Below are 17,850 nucleotides of genomic sequence, written 5' to 3'. Positions count from 1 at the left end.
TTTTCCTGAAAAAAGTTAAAAGCATTATAATTAATGAAAGATTATTTAAAATCGAGGTCTCAGAAATGTAGAAGTTGTGATTTAAAATTATTGGCAATATAAATTGAAATTGTTTGAATATACAGAATTGTTTATAGGACTATATATTTATATATGAGGCATAAGGTACTCTTTAAATTGAAACTATGTACTATAACAATGAATAATTTAATAGTAAAAATCTTAGCTATTTAATCTCATATTAAATAACAAAGACAAGACAGTAAATCACAGGGTTATACTACCAAAAAAATTCTTAATTCCTTGTTTCATTCTTGATCTTGGTAATTGCAAAAACTGTGAATTGTACATGTATTACAAAAAAAAAATCTTACAATAAACACTAGTAGAATCAAAAATAGGATAACTACTTTCCAAATCATTTCAAAACATAATTATTCTAATTTAAATCTAGCCATACTTCTAAATAACTGAATTCCAACAGCTGTATTTTATCTTTGAAAGATATACATTCCGTATAACAGATCCTCCTAAATACACATAGATGGCTACTGTTTGATAAAGTTCTATGAAAATCCCTTCTTCCATGTGTAAGGAGGCAGTGGATACAAACATATACCAACATATTAGTAGCTCATTTTGTACTTGAATATAATAATCAATTGTTCTAATTATCTCTATTATTCAAAGTTATTGGCCCAATGTAAGTATAAGAATGCTTACTTTGTGAAGGAAAGAAAAATAATGTAGTTAATTTATTAACCACTTGCCACCATAATTAATTGGTTAGAAAAACTAGGAATAAGTGAGCTAGCCAAAAGATGAATATAGAATAGTTTGAATTTTTAATTTTAAGCTTTTCTGAGTTGAATCATGCTGAATATAAATGGCCCCATTAATTGAAATATATAAGGATAAAATGGAAAATGTCAGGAAAGAAACTAAATGACATCTTTAAATGTCATCTTCAAATGTCATTTACTATCCGGATAAAGATCAGTTTAACTGACCCTGAAATGTAAAAATGGAATTTGAACAGAGATATCAAATAAGTTATTGTGATTGTATTTCCATTAATATGAAATCAAGTCTAAAATCAAGATACTACTGAATTTTCAATTTGGAAAATAGACTTCCTAGTATATAGTGAAATTACTTGTTATATTTACTCAAACATAACAGAAGTATTAGAAAACAAAGGAAACAAATAAATTCTAATTTAAGAAGCTAAAGATAAGCTCTTCTGACAGCAATCACATCTTTTAAAAAATTCTTCTCTTGCCCAAGCATTTATTGATAGTTTTGGTATGTATAACAGTCTCTGTGTATGAATTAAAAATAAATATCGTTTTTAAATTCAGAGAGCACAGAATGTAGATGTGGAGTCAATAAAAGCTACAAAACAATCTAAAGTATCTTGTCCTTTCTCTGTTAAAATGTTGAAGAAGAATATTTATAGAGCAGCAAAGGTAGGAGAAAGACATTTATCCAGACAAATTGACATCATCAGCCCCATAGATGAACGCAGTAAGATAGCACAGACAAATTGTCTGCACATCCCGCAAAACATATGCAAATGTCAGTTAATGGATGGTTAAGTAGAAAGAACTAAGGACATGCCTAGTAGAAGAGGGAACAAGACGGGTGAAAGAACATCTTTATGGTGAAGTGAGATGTGAAGCGGAGCTTCAGAGAGTAGACGACACGCATGGGGAAATAGACAGCAAAAATATTTCAAAGGCCTGTCTGCATAAAAGAATTGGAGTCCTAGATAAATCAAAAATTTCAATCTCTTAAATTTCTTTCTAAGAGTGAAGCCTTAATCAGTTAATCTAGAGCTATGTGGTAATAGTAACAACAACATTTGATGTCTATATCAAACCTTACTATTTATAAAGCACTTTTCACACACATCATTTCAAATTATCTTTGTGAATAGAGTGGATAATAAAAATATTTATTTTCCTTTAAAAAGTTACTAAATTGAGAGTCAATTATTAAGAGACCTATCTGAAATAACATAGGTATTAAGTCTGTAAAAAAGGGAAATAGAATCAACAAACATGAAAATAGTTTTCTAGCCCTATGTTTCTAGGTCTATAGATTCCCTTTCTATAAACAGATTTTTAATGTAGGCTTCTCGGCAGTCCTCTCAATGCTTGCTCAGAGCATTCCCATGTGTGGTAGAGGTACAGAACTTGAGATTCTTGGAGTATTGAGGTCACTAAAAAAGGCAGATCATTTGTGGATCAGGAAGGAGATGGAAGTGACCGTGAAAAAGGCAGCCTGAGTCCCTATTTTGAGGCTGTGTAGCACTGGCCAGTGGAGACCATGGGCTTGGAGGCACACAGATGGTTGTGGACCTGGCCTGCTTACTCGTTTTATTAAATATTTCTGAGCCTCCAGTGTTCATCTCTAAAATGAAACTATTAGCAACGTAATTATACATAAAGTACCTGGCACAGTGACTGGCTTATAATTAGCACTAAACATTGGTGGTTATCCAGCAACCACAGCCCCGGGGTCATTTTCCATCTCTCGCTCTAGCCAAATTAACTGCTGAACTGACTGTCCCAAACATTGAAGATTTAAAGCAAATTTAGTTGAATAATCTTTGGGAGTGACAGTATCTGCAGTCTTATCTCATTCTCAAAACCTGCATTTCGCATTTCTCAGCAAAGCACATAGAAGTTAAACTGCAGAACTGGTATCCAAGGTGTCAGAGCTGTCCTCTTGTTCTTGAACTCCTATCCTTACTCTCCTTGCCAGGAAGCCCACAAGACCTGGTTTCAAGGAAGATTTGTTGCTTCTGGGGAATAACTGGGGTTTGAGAGAAGCAAGGTGAAGAACTGGAAGTTTCTAGGAAGTAGCAAAGTCTCGAGAGACCTCAAATCCTGGAAGCGGGTTGAGGCTGGAGTTACTCGTGTACTTCCTTCTCTTTTTGTTTGTGTTGCACTAAGCACGGTGGGGAAAAGCCCTGGTTCTGAGTCAAGTTTCTTGTTTTCTTTGCAAAAGAGGACCTGAAACACCTCTCTTAATGTCCATTCATTGTATCATTCAAAATTATTTGTCGTTCATCAACTTTGTGTCAAGGACCTCTGACTGTTGTGGACACAATGATGAAAAAGTCTCAGTCCTTACTCTCGGGTCCGTACTTATGGTCTAGTACAGGAAAAATATGTATGCAAATGAAAGATGAGATAACAGTGTTATTGTTTTACAGAAGAATGTGGTCTAACTGATACACGCCAGGCACCGAACTGGATGGATGTTGAGGGTGCGACAGTATTTAAAACAGGTATGGGCCCTGTCCTCACAGAGCTGACTGTCGTTAGATAATGTATGTCCAAGTATTCAGTAGAGTGATGCATATGTGTTAACTATTGTCAAAATAAAACGTGTACAAGGCTGCTGTTTATCAAAAAATAATTAACTTAAGGTCAGGAACTACTTTCATAGTGACATTTAACTGTTATGCGTGGTGTGTGTATATATCTATAGATAGATATGGATATAGATATAGACATAGATATATGATCAATAAGTGTTTGCTTTAAAAGCCCGATAAAAGTTTTTGGGTTTTGGCCTCAAGGAAAAGGCTATTTTCGGCCCCCTCTAGGAACAAGGCCCTTCTCAGGCAGCAAGGTTGCTCAGGGTGGAGAGGAGTGGTAGAGAATGTTAATTACTGCTCCTAAAGCCTGAAGGCATAATGTGGACTAGTTACATCACAGCTTCACCCTCAGAATCCCTTAAGGAAGGAACTAGTTCCTCTATGGAGTTTGGTTCTACAGGAAGTTTTTCTCTGTCATGCATACACAGAGCCAATTAACCCCTAAGAGATTCTTATTAGATTGTGGAAATGTAGACTTTCATCTTCAAAAAATATCAGAGAAATCATGAGGGGGATGAAAATAAATTAAATTTCAATAATAACAAAGTACAAATGTTTAGATGCTTAACTGATATCCAACACTCATTAACTCACATGCCACAACCCCTATGGTGAGAGCCTGGCAGCCTTCCAGGGGCAGATTTCACCCTAGAGAACTGTATAGTTAAAGAACCCACCTCAGAGGCTTTCTGCACAAATTAGAATGCCTAGGTACCATCATTTAATACTCTGGTTTATTTCTTATCATAAAAGAAAATGAATTCTGTGGTTGTCACAAGATCTCTGTGGCTTAATGTGGATGGCTAAGGCTACATTGAAAGCATGACTCAGATTATTCAGAAATCTCCACTTGTCCTCAGCCTAGCACACTGGGTCTTCAGTTCTGATTTCTTCACTAAACCAGGCCCTGAACACTGAGCAGTAGCAACTACCAGAAGGCATTGCAAGTGAGTCCCTGTGGTTCAAAACCCTTCAGCAGTGCCCTCAGTGAGTGCAAACTCAGTTTAATGCAACACTCTGATAACTATATCTTTGTATCCTCTGTGTATCTATATGGCCATACTACAGCAGTTAATAAATTACTGTTCATTAAATATGTGTTGATTGAATAAATAAAAAAGATATAATAATAAAATAATAATAATGAAATGGAATGGCATAGTTGACTATGAATAAAACTTTTTGGGAGAACAGAGATGGACAACTGACAAAGTAAAAAATGACATTTTTATAGGTACCATTGAGAGCATTTAGTATAACTTCTGCACTTATGAATAAAGAAAGTGAGGCCTATAAATTTCAAGGTACTTTCTCGAGGTCACAAGGAATGAGAGGTAAGGTTCAAAGCCAATCTGCAGCCTCCCTGATACGCGCTTTCTAAGAAACCATACTCAAATTCACAGCTACCGACAAAGTGCTTTATTTTTATTTTCTGAAAAATTTTAATTCCTAATTTATTGCTTGTAGAGACAAGAACTGACAATTGGTTAGAAGGTTCACCAGTCCATTGGGTGCTATTTAAATAACGTGTTTATAATTGTCAACATTTTGCTGTTAATTAATCTTCTTCATAGTTGCTTTGGAGGCCTCAGAGGAAGCTTCAAGTTTCCTCCATATCTGATCACAGCTAGGAAAGAATTTTTTCATTATTTCTCTCCCTACCTTGATTGCTACTAAACTCAGATCTATTCATAATAATGTACATCCCTTGGATTAAATTTGCCTTCATCTTCCCAGAATTCTTACTTGACCAAATTTTTAAAACCTTACTTCAATATTTATGATTAACTGCAAATCATTTCAAATCCCTTTTTATGGCAGGTTCGATAGAGACGTAAAAGACTCTTCAATAATCTGTAGGTAGCATATATTTAAACACAAGAAAGCTGCTTATGTCTCAGGGGTGATCACTCAATGTTCAGCCTACAGCCCCAGAACCTCTGTTAAACTGGGAGAGTCCAGGGTTGGAAACTTAACTCCCATGGATATGGTTTATCAGCAAATGCAACAAACCTTTCAATATATGGTGCTTAAATACTTTTTATGAAGCCCACAATGCTGCAAACATCGAAATCAATGGATATTTCAACTGGAAACTGCAACTCAATAGAAGATGCTTAACCAGGTAAAAACTGTATATTTCCAGTGCCTTGCTGTTTCGAGAACATAAAGTCCGAAATTCCAGCCAAGAAAGGAACTGGGATCTAATCAGCTATTTAGGGTGCATTATACTGACATGTATTTTTATCTAAAAATTTGAAGTTTATAATAAAAGTTAAACGTTTCAGAAAATAATCCACCACCAGGGATCTGTGTACTACTTTGCTTTTGCTGGGGCTTGGCATCTCAGTAAAAGAAAACAGCCGCTTATCCAAGACTGAGTCTTGGGGATCACTTCACAGTGCCTGCAACTGCATATGTAATCACACGGAAAAACATCAAACAAAGTTTATAATTCCTAAATAAATACATCTTTAAAAATAAATGGTGACCTCCTGAAAGACAAGCCTTTCTATGCTTGCTTGGCACACTCTTCCTTGTTTTTAATTTAGTCTCTATTATTCCTGCCTATGTTATTCAAGAAAATATTGTCTCTGAAATATTTTGATGCATTTCAAAATATTTATGACAATTTCATTTTAAAATACCACTGACTACTATTCCATTTTCTTTTAAAACTATAAGGAAACTACCAGAACCTGGAGGAAATATTCAAAATGCCAAAGAAATTCCCCATTAAAACTGTCTCTTGAGCTGCTTCTTTGCTATTTTTCACTCATCATTTCTCTTTTGCACTTTATAAACATGTTCTATTAAAGTCAAGTATAATTACAATCAGTTCTTTATATAAGAAAATAAATAGGTAATTATAATCATGCAGGACAAGCAATTGTTTATTAATGTGTTCTGTAATAGTCTGAGTATACAGATATACTCTGTATAGTAGAGACAAAAAAAACCAGAGACACTACTATTGAAATTTATAGCATTAATTTTTTTTTCATTCTAGAATGAAAGTTCATAAAAACAGATAAACTATATTCACTAAATACACAGAAAATAAAAATCCCAAGATAGATGGTGCTATTGTAGTAGGCCAGTTGAGAGCCCTCTAGAGCAAAGACCAGGAAAAATTAAGAGAATCATTTTCTTTTGAAACTCTTGGGTGAGGGTGAGGGATGAGACAACACAGAGTACAGACTCTAAAACAAAAAAGATCTAATAAACTGTTCTTATCATTGTCATCTTAGTTAACTTTTTTTCTTTCTGTTTTCAAACGTCTTCTGCTGGTTACTTACTTGCTCAAATGTCTGTTATCAATTCTTCTCCAAGCATCAGACTTTAAAGATGACATGAGAAGACCCCTCTTTTTTAAAGAGCACAGGAGTTTCGAAGCTTTGAAAATAAAGATTCTTCCTACAGCAACAGGACTTCATGAAGGGGAGTGACCCTCAATTAAATGGAGCAAAGACTCACCCTTCACAGATAATGTATTGTATTGTAGAGAGCCTTCTCCAGATCATCACTTTATGCTATTTGTGCATTAACCTGTCCTTGCATTCAAAGAACTAGTCATAGTTCCCATGAAATAGCTTTTACTAAAACCTCTGTCTCTCTGATTGTGATACTGTAAGATAGAATACCATTTTTCCCAGGATACATAAAGGTAAAGGCATTTTTCTACTATAAGAAAGCACACTGCTAGTACATTAATGTTTTATAATCAGGATGAGAATGCCATTAGATTCTAAGGCAGCATCATAAGAGGTCCCTCTTATTTGCAGTTGGCAGAATATCAGCTGTTTCAATACAAGCAATGAACTACAGTAGACTCAACTAATTACCTCCATCCTGTCTCTACTCAACTCTTCTTACCCCCTGGTGCCTACTCCATACTCTCAGGAAGACAAGATAAGCAGATGGATGTGAGCAGGTGTACAGGACTTTGCGCAGCCACCAGCCTTGAGACCAATTGGTTAACACCATTGAAGCCAGTTAAACCTTTAGTAAATGGTTTCCAAACTCCAACAGATGGCCTATTGGTCTCAGCTGTGCTATTCAACATCTATATGACTCTACATAAAAAAACTAAAATCAGAGAGTTGGAGGATTGCTTTTCTCTAATATATTCTATTTAACATTTTATGATTTTACTCCATAACTAGTTTCTTCTCTTCATAATGGAAAGCTTGGCCTGGTTCTATTTTCACCACTGGTTGAATGCCACAAAGGGATAACATGTGGTTATCACTCACCAAGGACTTGAATATGCTTTCATTTTACAACCAAGGAAGCAGATGGTTAACTGAAGCTGTTGCAATCATACAGGGACAAGTCAGCCTTCAAACTCACAGCTTCTACCCTACAAAGTGAGCCGGTTATTACTGAAGCTCAGTTTTAATATTTATCTTCTTGGAGGGTAACAAAACTACCATTATAAACATCTTGTTTAAATGAAACATTTCTGCTTTCTAAACATATTTTTAAACTACTTTTTCTGTTTCTGATACTTTTCTGAACACTAAAGATCAACCTCAAATGATTATGGAACTTTCCTACCAGAATATTTTTTATTTCCCCTTTATTACATTTAGAATCCCTCAGATCTTTATTTTCCACTCTGTTGCCCTTCCTTTCTATTTCTTTTTCTCTCTTATCTCATCTTCTCAAACTATATGCACTATTTCAGAGTCTATCTTTTTAATTAAAGGTTACTTTAAAAGCTGATGTGCTACATACCTGCTCCCAAATTCCTTACACTTTTACTGTTGTAGTTTCTAATCAGGGATTAGAAATTGGCTTTTATTAACTCCAAGGAGACTATGAATTACCTCTTTGGCATGAACACATATACCTACACTGCCTGGTGCTGCAAGAGTGTTTTCCTAATCTAGAATTAGAGCCCTGAAGGAGGAAATAGTCATAGGGAAGGGTATGAGGAACAGAATCAAGGAATGCATCTTTATAGTGATTCTCCTGAAGAAATTCCCAGGTTCCAGCCCTTCTTCCTGGTAGCCAGATTATTTGGGCTTTTATTTTAAGATGGGAGTAGTCTCATCTGCTTGGCTAATGTATAGCTAATCTATAGGCATTTTCTCCTTTCCTGGATACAGGATGAAATTCAGAAAGCTCTTATGCCATTCTTAAGACCCATTTAACAGATACTCACTTGACAAATATTTACATGATACCGAATCAAATCATAAGCTGTTTCTCTTTTATCCTTGGTAATCAAATGTTGTTTTGACGTTAGTGTTTTTAATTGTATAAACAAAGATTATGGGAGAAGGCAAGTGAGGTATGATCATAGAATGGAGCCAATGGGATTGACAACGAACTTTCTTTTTGCTTGCCCATAAGAAGGTATTTAAAGTTACTGTTCTGGGTCGCTTTTTGTCCCCTCGCCGTCTCCCCCCCATTCATATGTTAAAGTATTAATCCCAAGTACCTCAGAATATGACTTTATTTGGATACAGGGTCTTTACATAGGGAATTGAACTACAATGAAGTTATGAGGATGGGCCGTAAGCTAATGTGACTGCTGTCCTTATAAGAAGGGGAAATTTGAACATAGATAGCTACAAGGAGAATGCCATGTGAACATGAAGATAGCCATCTATAAGCCAAAAGGAGAAGCTTAGGACAGATCCTTCCCTCATAGTCCTCAGAAGGAGTCAATCCTGCCAACATTTCTCGCCTAAAGAACTGTGAGAAAATATTGGCTAAGCCACCCAGTTTGCGGTACTACTTTGTTATGGCAGCCCTAGCAAATAAATACAGCTACCTTCTTTATTTTTTTCCTGGAAATAAAACTGAATTTTTGACACACTTTAACTGTGCATTACTGTTGAAGAAACATGTATCTATATTAATTTCATATTTGATCTCTTAACTTTAGAAAAAGATCTATGCTGCTCTTTAATGGTAATGTCCAGGGGTTCATGATTAAAACCATGACCCCTGAAGCTGAATAAACTGAGGCAAGGAGAAGTTAGAGGCCTTTTAAGTTACTCAGTTACCAGTGAAGACAGTCAGTTGCATGGCTCCCAGTCTCTATGATTTTCTACTGTATCGCACAGCCATCCTTAGCTATTAGCCAAAAATTACATATCATTAAAATGTCATGTTAAAAAATGTTTAAAGTCAGGATAATATAAGAATAAGCAGAAACTTAGATCATAAAATAGTTTACCCCGCTCAAACAGTTTTCTACAATTCCTGACACATATCTTAATCAGACTATTGATATTCTCACAATTACATGGTATATATATTTTATACCATTTTGAGATAAGAACAGCAATGGAAAAGCGCAACATCTCACTCAGTCCATGGAAAGATTAAGATTTTTATTTAACTTCTGCATATTTAAGCAAAGGAAAATGTTCAGAGGACCACATGCCTATTTGGTAATTCTCAATAATAGTTTTTGCAAGTTGCACTGTATACTCAGGCAGTTTTCAAAAAAGAATATTTTAATTCAAGTTGTTACTTATCACAAAGCTAATTATTTCTTGATAGACCTCTTCTGTTTCTTTTCTCTTCTAATTATTTTCTCCAATACCGATTTTGTTCTTTGAGAAGATTCAGGGGAAACATGGCAAAATCTACCCTAAAGGGTAGAACTAAAATGAATTGGTTCAATTTGCAATTAAATAGATTTCAACTCAAAACAAAGAAACCCTTTAAACAGAGGTATGCTGTGATAGCGTTGGCTACTGCACAAGATTTTTTAAGGGTTAGTCACTGGTGATTTTCTAAGCATCCCAACATTTGGAGGCTTTGTTATATGAAAGATTCCAGCAAAGATTAGATTACATAGATTAGATGAGATGAGTGGACTTTATGGCCTTTTTCATTGTTAAAGTCTGTGGTTCTATGAACTCAGGAGTAATTCACACAACTAGTTCTTCCTCTCTAACACAAACTTATTCCTTCATACTGTTGGCACCCTATGAGTTTGGTACAGGTACATTATTTATTTCATTAACACACATTTAGATGACACAGGATAAAATATCAGTCATAGCTCGTATATATCAAGTTAGAAGCAGGGCTGAAGTCAAAACTTTTTCTTTGCTATGGATTTATTACTAGAAACTCATTTATATTACTATATTGAGTGAGAATAACAAACTGCTTTATAATCATAAGAATGGAATTATTTTAATAGTCACATTAGTCCTTAAAATTCTTTTCTAAAGAGCTAAAAATAAATAGCACACCATGAAATAATCGAATACTAACCTCTTTCATTTTTTCCAGTTCATTCTGTAAAGCCTGCTTTGCAATCTCGACTTCTATAAGCTGTTGTCTCAATTTCTCATTTTCATCTTCTGTTGTCGTTCTCTTTTCTTCCACATTTTCTAATTCATGGTGAAGTCTTACAGATACATCCTTTGCAACCTAAATTGAAACGTTTGTAACAAAGTATAATTAAAGACTACAAAATAGGTGGGCTAAAGTTATATTCATATTAAATGTACTAAGAGCTGATAGTTACACAGTGTTTACTGTATACAGACATCATTCCAGATGCTTTATATATAAGCTATTCATATACATAAGCCATTTAATCCTCACAACAATCTCATCAGATAGGTACTATTATTTCTATTTTATAGATGTGAAAACTGAGTCTCAGAGATGTAAATAAGCTCAAGGTCACACAGCTAACAAGTGGCCAGGTATTCTGGCTCTCGACTCTGTTCCTTTAACCTCTACACCACACCGTGGTAATAAATGTTCAATTGTGTTTATTACTTATAGAGAAATTTCACATATCTCCTCTAATTTTGCAACAAAACTATGAGGTGGACACTTCTATCACTCATTTTAAAGACTAGAAAAAAAGTTTTCATAAGTGGAGTGTGGGCAATGAATTTTGATCTTGTACTTTCAGATGCTTAGTTTTAGGAAATATTTTAGTCCTTGAGACTGTTTTTTTTTAAAAAAAATAACAGTGTGCATTTTTGCATCCTTTTTTAGAGATTATCTTGGAAATTTTAGGGTTTGAAAGAAAAGTAGAGCAGTCTAATGTAGTGGCTCAGGACACAGGTTGTGTTTTAGACTGGGTGGGAAGCCAGCTTGGCTACCTACTAGCCAAGTTCCAAAACTGGAGACTGGGCATTTCGCCTCTGTAGAAGATTCAGCTTAGGCACCTGTTAAGTGATGCTATCAATAATCTCTATAAGTTTTTTCCTTGAGAACTAAGTGACATAATAATATATGTAACAATGCTTGCTGCCGTGCCTAGTGCATTGTGAGTACTCAACAAAGGTTAAAAAAGGAAGAAAAAAATAATACAATGACTTTCATAAAATGCTTTTTCAGAACTTACTTTTGAACAAATATAGAATAATTGCACTTGATTTTTATATCTTGAAGTTAATACAATTAAAATTTTATTTGGTTGGTTGTTCAAGGCCATGAAGATTATACTTGTTTTACATCGTCAATAAATCTGCTTACAGTTAAACTGAACTAAACAGAGCACACTTGCCTAAAAAACAAAACAAACAAACAAAAAGAAATGCATTTCAAAGTTGAAAATTTTCCACTGGGGGAGATTCCGAAGCAACTTCACATTAAAAAAGAATGTGGAATTTTTTTTCCATTTACTTCACTGTCTCTTTACTTCTAAAGGGGTTCTCAAGTTGGACAGAAAGGAAGAGGTCCTGGAAGATGGGGATGGGGACTTGCAGAGAGAAATCTCAACTCTGATATCTTCCCAGTGCTGTTTGTTTCTATACAGGCCTTCAACTCCTCTGGAGGAGTCCTCATTGCATTGCTCTCGAGTGCCTGCCTGATTTCACCTGGCCAGCCCTCACTTGGAAGGCAGATTCTGGAGGCCAGATCAAGGCCAGAGCCTGCGCTCTGCCACACCCTTATTTCTGCCAGGAAAACAGTCGCCCTCCTCCCACCACCTCTGAAGAGCCACAGTTACTCTCCCAGGCGACCCCATAGATCGCGGACTACGCAAGGCCTTCCACACACACTTGATTGTTCAGATCCACCTGTCTGTTTTTCTCCTTCTTCTAGGACTGATATTTTGTGGTCAGAGCTGCGAAACTGCGTGTCTCTAAAGCTCTTTACCAGTCCCCACTGAAGACCTTTCAGCGCAAAGCCCTTGACCAGAGTCCTAACCACTGCCACTGCTGCGCACCCGAACCCCCAGTGCCGCAGACCTTGAGGTCCTGCTCCAGGCTGCGCAACAGCTCCCCGTCGATTTCCCCCGTCTGCGCGTAACGGAGCCTTTTGCGCTCGGCTTTGCGGAGGCGGTACTGCAGGATCCGGCAGTTTTTGTTGGCTCTCTCCAACTCGTGGCGCATTTCCTGCAGTTGACAGGCATCTTCCTCGAAGAAAGTGTCCCTCATCTCGTCCATCTCGGTCCTCAGCTCATCGATCTCGTTCTGAGAAGGTGACAGGCCACCGGTCAAAATTAGCCTCGCCCCTCGCCCACCCCTCTGACATACACCGTGTACATCTCATCCCAACTCCAAATTCTCAATTTCATTGACCCCTCTTTAGGAGACTGGAGTGACATAGAACAACTAGAAAAACGGGCCCTCTTTAGGCCTTCTCTAGCTCTCCTACTCTAGCTCTTTCCATGAAAATGTGGGACAAACCATGACAATTAGAGAAACGAAGGCCCAGATTTTGATTTACATTAAAACCTAACACTACTAATATTATGCTGTTTTAAATCCGGAAATGGCCTCGGAACCCCCTCCCCTCATTTCCTGTTCGCCACCCTCTTTAAAGCTCCCTAACAGGATAGCAGCCTCTCACCCCTGCGGAGACACGCCCTAATCCAACAAGGCCCACACATCCCCTCCCCCACCCGGTTCCCCCCACCTTCCTCACCTTGAGAGTCTCGTTTTCCTCTCGAAGCTTCTCCATCTCCTCCTGCATTTCTTCCTGCTCCTGGAGCTGCTGCGGGTGCGGCTGAGACGAAGGGGGCGCCGCGGCCTGCATGCCCCCGCCGCTCGCGCTGCCCTCTGCGCTTTGCTGGGGGCCCTCCGCAGCCGCCGCCATTGGGGAAGCGGAAGGGACAGTAAGAGGCTCGCAAATGGCAGAGGCGCCTGAGACCAGGGAGCTGCGGCTGCTGCTGCTGCCGTTCTTAGTGTGCATCTGAGCCGCGGCTGCTGCCGCTGCCGCCCGCTCTTTCTTGAGATGGAACTGGATGAGCTCAGACTGCAGACATCCTTCCTTCCAGTAGCTCCCTCCACCACTGCTGCCGCCCCCCACAACGCCGCTTCCGGAGTTTCTGCTGCCGGGGCCCGGGGTTTTGCCCGCAGAGGAAGAGGATGGCGAAGTAGAGGCCCCCTCCCCGCCGCTGCCACCCCTCTGCTGAGCGCGTACGCCTTTCCCTCGCCAGCCCCTGGGCGGCGGCGGCGGCTGTTGAGGAGCGCCCCCCTCCTTTTCTCCCGAGCCGCCGCCGACTCCTCCTCCTTCTCCACCCCCTCCTCCTCCTTCCCCTAGCGGAGGGGGTTCCCCAAGTTTAGAGGACACAGGCTCTAGCTCCCGGGGCGGCTCCTCCGGTGGGCAAGGCCTCCTGCCGCCCACCGGGGCCAGGGTCGCCGCGGGGGTAGCTTCAGCACCAGCCACGGGCTGGACAGCTCCCGGCACGGCCCCTTTGGGAGCCAGCGGCAACACCTTCTCTGCCCCGCCTCCGCTTCCTCGGGCGCTGGCCGGAGGCGCCGCGCGGCACCCAGTCTTGCTGCCCTGCTGCTGTTGCTGCCACTGCTGCTGCCGAACAGAATTGAGTTTAGTGCTTGCCCCTACTGGAGACCGGGTAGTCGCGGTAGTCTGTCGGACCGTATTGTCCCGCAGTCTAGCGGGTGATTGAGCACGCTGCTGCTTTCTGCTGCTACCCTCCGGGTGCAGGCGAGCCTCGGTGGCAGCGGTGGCGGCAGAAGCTGCGGCTGTGGCAGAGGCAGCGCCTCCCGTCGGTGGCTGACTCATGGCTGTCTAGGAAAAATCTACCGGCTGCAATTTAGACCGGTCCATCATCAGATCATTGTCTTCTCTCCACACCTCCACTGAACTTCCTTTACAATCTGGGACAGAAACAAAAGAAGGAAAGCAAACAGCATGTCTGCATTGTTACAGAGCAAAGGGTGATTTTCCTGTCAAGAAAGCCCTAGAGAATGATGAGATTTGGAAGGCGTTTACCAGAAGCTTTGACTTTAGGAATAAGATGCAGAATTGTCAATTCTCGTTTTGGCCCAGGAAGGCGCTATTTTCATCTCACTCCGTCTCTGTATGATGATCTGAAAGCAGCCGAAATGAACATTTTCAAGGTAGCGAGTTCGGGCAAACGTGAGTCGTGGAGTCAGAAAATAATTGATGGGACGGGAGATGAAAAAAAGAGGATAAGGTCAAGAAGTTTCAGAGGAATAAATGTCCACATGCTAGAGTTGTCAATACTCTGAATTTTTCAACTTTGGTTTTCCTCACCTCTAATCTACATTTTAAAGCCTAATTTAATGGAGAAAGTTTTATTTAGTTAATATTTCCTTGGGAGTTACAGAAAAGGGGTTGTAATGGAGGTTTCTGAAGAAAACTTTCTATGGATAAATGGCACTTTCCCCAAACATCTCTAACCCTTAATGTTGTTCTTGGTTAAAGAAATGCACTCAATTTCCTTTAGACTATGACTAAGAGAAAATGTAAATAATGAAAGACTTTAAATAAACTTCGGTTTCAAGAAAATAATGGCATTAAGAATCATCTATATAGTTTAGTCATCAGTAACTCTAAAAGGATTTTTTAACTTTCGAAAATAATTTTTTAAATACTTTTGAAAAAGTTTATTGGCGGTTCTGCACAATTTCTTAAATAACGGGTGACGACTTTCCTACACTTACCCAAATTTCATAGTTCTTGCAAATCATTTTAAGTGTAATTGCTAGATAGAAAATATAGTTATTCTTAAGAATCTTCTTAAATGATGTATCATAGGCGAAGTTGTAATTTTTAAGTGCCCAGTCCATCCTATGGAACCAAATTCTGAGACAGAACGACCCTGCACCCAAGAAGGCTGGTGCATTCTGACTCATGGAGATAAGATCAACTTCTATTGTGTATTTTTTTTCCTCAAAATAAATCCATCACTGGCATTTAAAATCTTGAAAATAGCAAGCCACTTGTTTCCTGGATTTTTCTCCCTAGTGATCCAGCTAGCTAGTCAGCAGTCAGTCAAGTGCCTTTTCCTTAGAACTATAATTAATTTCTCATAAAGCACTGAGAGGGCATGACTAGGCGGAAAGTTCTTCTTTAAAGAAAAAAATTCTTCCTATTAGGAGAGGAAATGCTTGACAGTTACTTTACTAGCATTATTCCTGTTACTGTCTAAGTATAGCTTAGCCAATGTTCAGTGATTCTTCATTTTGTAAAGAAATATTACTGGACAGCTCTTTCTCCACCTCCTTTTCTCTTTCTGAGATCTCCTTCCAACTCAGTTTGAAAAATAGTGAACAAAAGAAGACAGGGGGAAAAAAGTTGTTCAACATGTTGTTCCGGAGCCACATGCTCCTGGAATGTCTGGCCTAATTCATCGGCCGGGGTCACACTAACGTGGACCACACAAACAAGCTATATTGCCAATGCAACCTTATTTTAATTTTGAATTAGACAGAGTCACTCCAGGGCTGAGAACCACCGGAGAATGCTTAATCTCGGCCCCTAGACAGCTCTAACCCAGGAGAAAGCTCAGCTTCCACAATCAAAGGTACCTGGTTGCTGTCGCGTGGTTCTCCCAAAATGACTAGATGCTGTGTCTCTTCAAGGCTTCCCCCGTGGAAATCGCCAACCAAGCAACCCCGGAACGGCCCAAGCCACTTTTAATCTCAAATTTAATCTGCCAATAGACCCACCCCAACTCTCATCCCAATCCCTTTAGAAATCCGGAAGAACTGCTCACTTCTCAGCAGAGGCGATGTTTCGAAGTTGACGCAAATCAATAGCTCTTTTCTTCTAATCTTCTGGCGACCTCAGGGTTTATTCAGTCTTTCAGAGACGAGGAAAGTTTCACTTTATAGTATTGTATGCACGACTTTGGACTCACTCGTCCCAGTTCCACGCCCACTGGATTTCCCCGAACAATGGCGTTAACGCGTGGCCTCTGCGGCCCCCAGAGCGGGTTACTTCTCAGCGGTCCGCGGCTCGGCTGATGCTGTGGCTCGGAACAGGCGAACTCGGGAAGTACCAAGAGGTGCCAGACGCTCCCCGGGAAATGCACTGATATTCATGAGCTGACCTCACCGGACTGGACAAGGGATGGGGCGGGACTGCAAGGAAGGGCAGTGCAGAAATAACCAAAGAGAGGCTACTTTCAAGAGGAAAGAGAAGAAGGCGGGGATGGGGATAGAGTCGGGGTGGGGGGGGGGTGGCAAGAAGACAAAAAGGCCACAGCCACGCCCGTGATGGAAGATCAGTAGCCACGCTCAAAGTCCTTGCCGCACTCCCATATCCCGTACTTGGCAGAAGATTCCAAAACCGCTCGAAATCGGATGCACTGGTTTTCTGCAAAGATTTGTTCCTGGGCTCGATCAATCTCTATCAATTATTTATTTGAGCTCTTTTCTCAGGGAGACGGATGAGAACAGGCTTCCAGGCTTGACTGATGTCTCCTGATGCAGCTGCGAGGCGCTGGCGGACGGCTGCTGGGAGTTCTCTTTGTTCGTTCACTTTAATTCTCAGTCAAGCTCTCCACGCGGTGCACGACGATCCCCACCCCCAACCCAGGCGGAGTCATCAGACGTCGTTTCCACGAGTAGATAATGGTTGCCAGACCCACCGTCTCACAGACAAAGGGTTCTTGTGTTGCCTTGACTAATTTAGGGCAAACCGTGTAAATACTGGTTTACAGAGATCATTTACAGACCTGTTTGCCCTTGGTGCATTTTCCTCTCTACCAAGTTCTAGTTTCTACTGTGAATACAAGGAAAAATTTGTTAGAATCCATAATCTTAATAGTAGTGCATGTGGGTAACAGGAATCTTAATAGTAGTGCATGTGGGTAACAGGAATCATCAAGAGTATATTTATATGATATGAGCTTAAAGAGAATTGGGGGGAAGGGGAATTCGGAATACATGCTTTTAAGACGTATACAATCCATTCTGTTCCACAGTAATAATACTTTAAAAATCAGACTGAAAAAATATTTTTTCTCTCATTTTTTTGGGGTGCGGGGGCAAGCATGAAGATCTTCCTTTTACCTCTAAGAATTCTTTAGTGAACTTGAAGATGAGAATAAAAATAAACTGCTTTAGAAAGGGCATTTTTTAAAAAATTAAATTTCTCTTACAGCAATATCTTGAAATAAAATAGTTGTTTATGCTAACATGAATTTTTGTCGTAATATTTTATTTTCCAAGTGTAACATCTTGAATTAAAAACAAAATTAAAACAAGTTAGGAGTTTGCACACAAGCAATATCGTCACAGCAA

The 17,850-nt window shown here is 39.4% G+C and overlaps 1 protein-coding gene across 1 annotated transcript in view; it reads right to left on the bottom strand.

Annotated features, from left to right (window-relative positions):
- The window catches only part of SOGA3 (SOGA family member 3), a 64,078-nt gene extending 47,357 nt beyond the window's left edge, over window positions 1-16,721 (bottom strand). Inside the window, exons 1-4 of the mRNA XM_011358731.2 lie at window positions 16,320-16,721; window positions 13,259-14,454; window positions 12,580-12,804; window positions 10,640-10,798 (exon numbers count right to left, since the gene is read on the bottom strand). Of these exons, the coding sequence (XP_011357033.1) occupies window positions 10,640-10,798; window positions 12,580-12,804; window positions 13,259-14,359 (1,485 nt within the window). The 5' untranslated portion in view covers window positions 14,360-14,454; window positions 16,320-16,721. The remainder of the gene's footprint in view (window positions 1-10,639; window positions 10,799-12,579; window positions 12,805-13,258; window positions 14,455-16,319) is intronic.
- Window positions 16,722-17,850: the final 1,129 nt, after the last annotated feature.

Source organism: Pteropus vampyrus, unplaced genomic scaffold (genome assembly GCF_000151845.1).
Source record: "Pteropus vampyrus isolate Shadow unplaced genomic scaffold, Pvam_2.0 Scaffold43, whole genome shotgun sequence".
Lineage (NCBI taxonomy): Eukaryota > Metazoa > Chordata > Mammalia > Chiroptera > Pteropodidae > Pteropus > Pteropus vampyrus.
The sequence above is the reverse complement of the archived record's forward strand: the minus strand, read 5'-3'. Positions and strand labels throughout refer to the sequence as shown.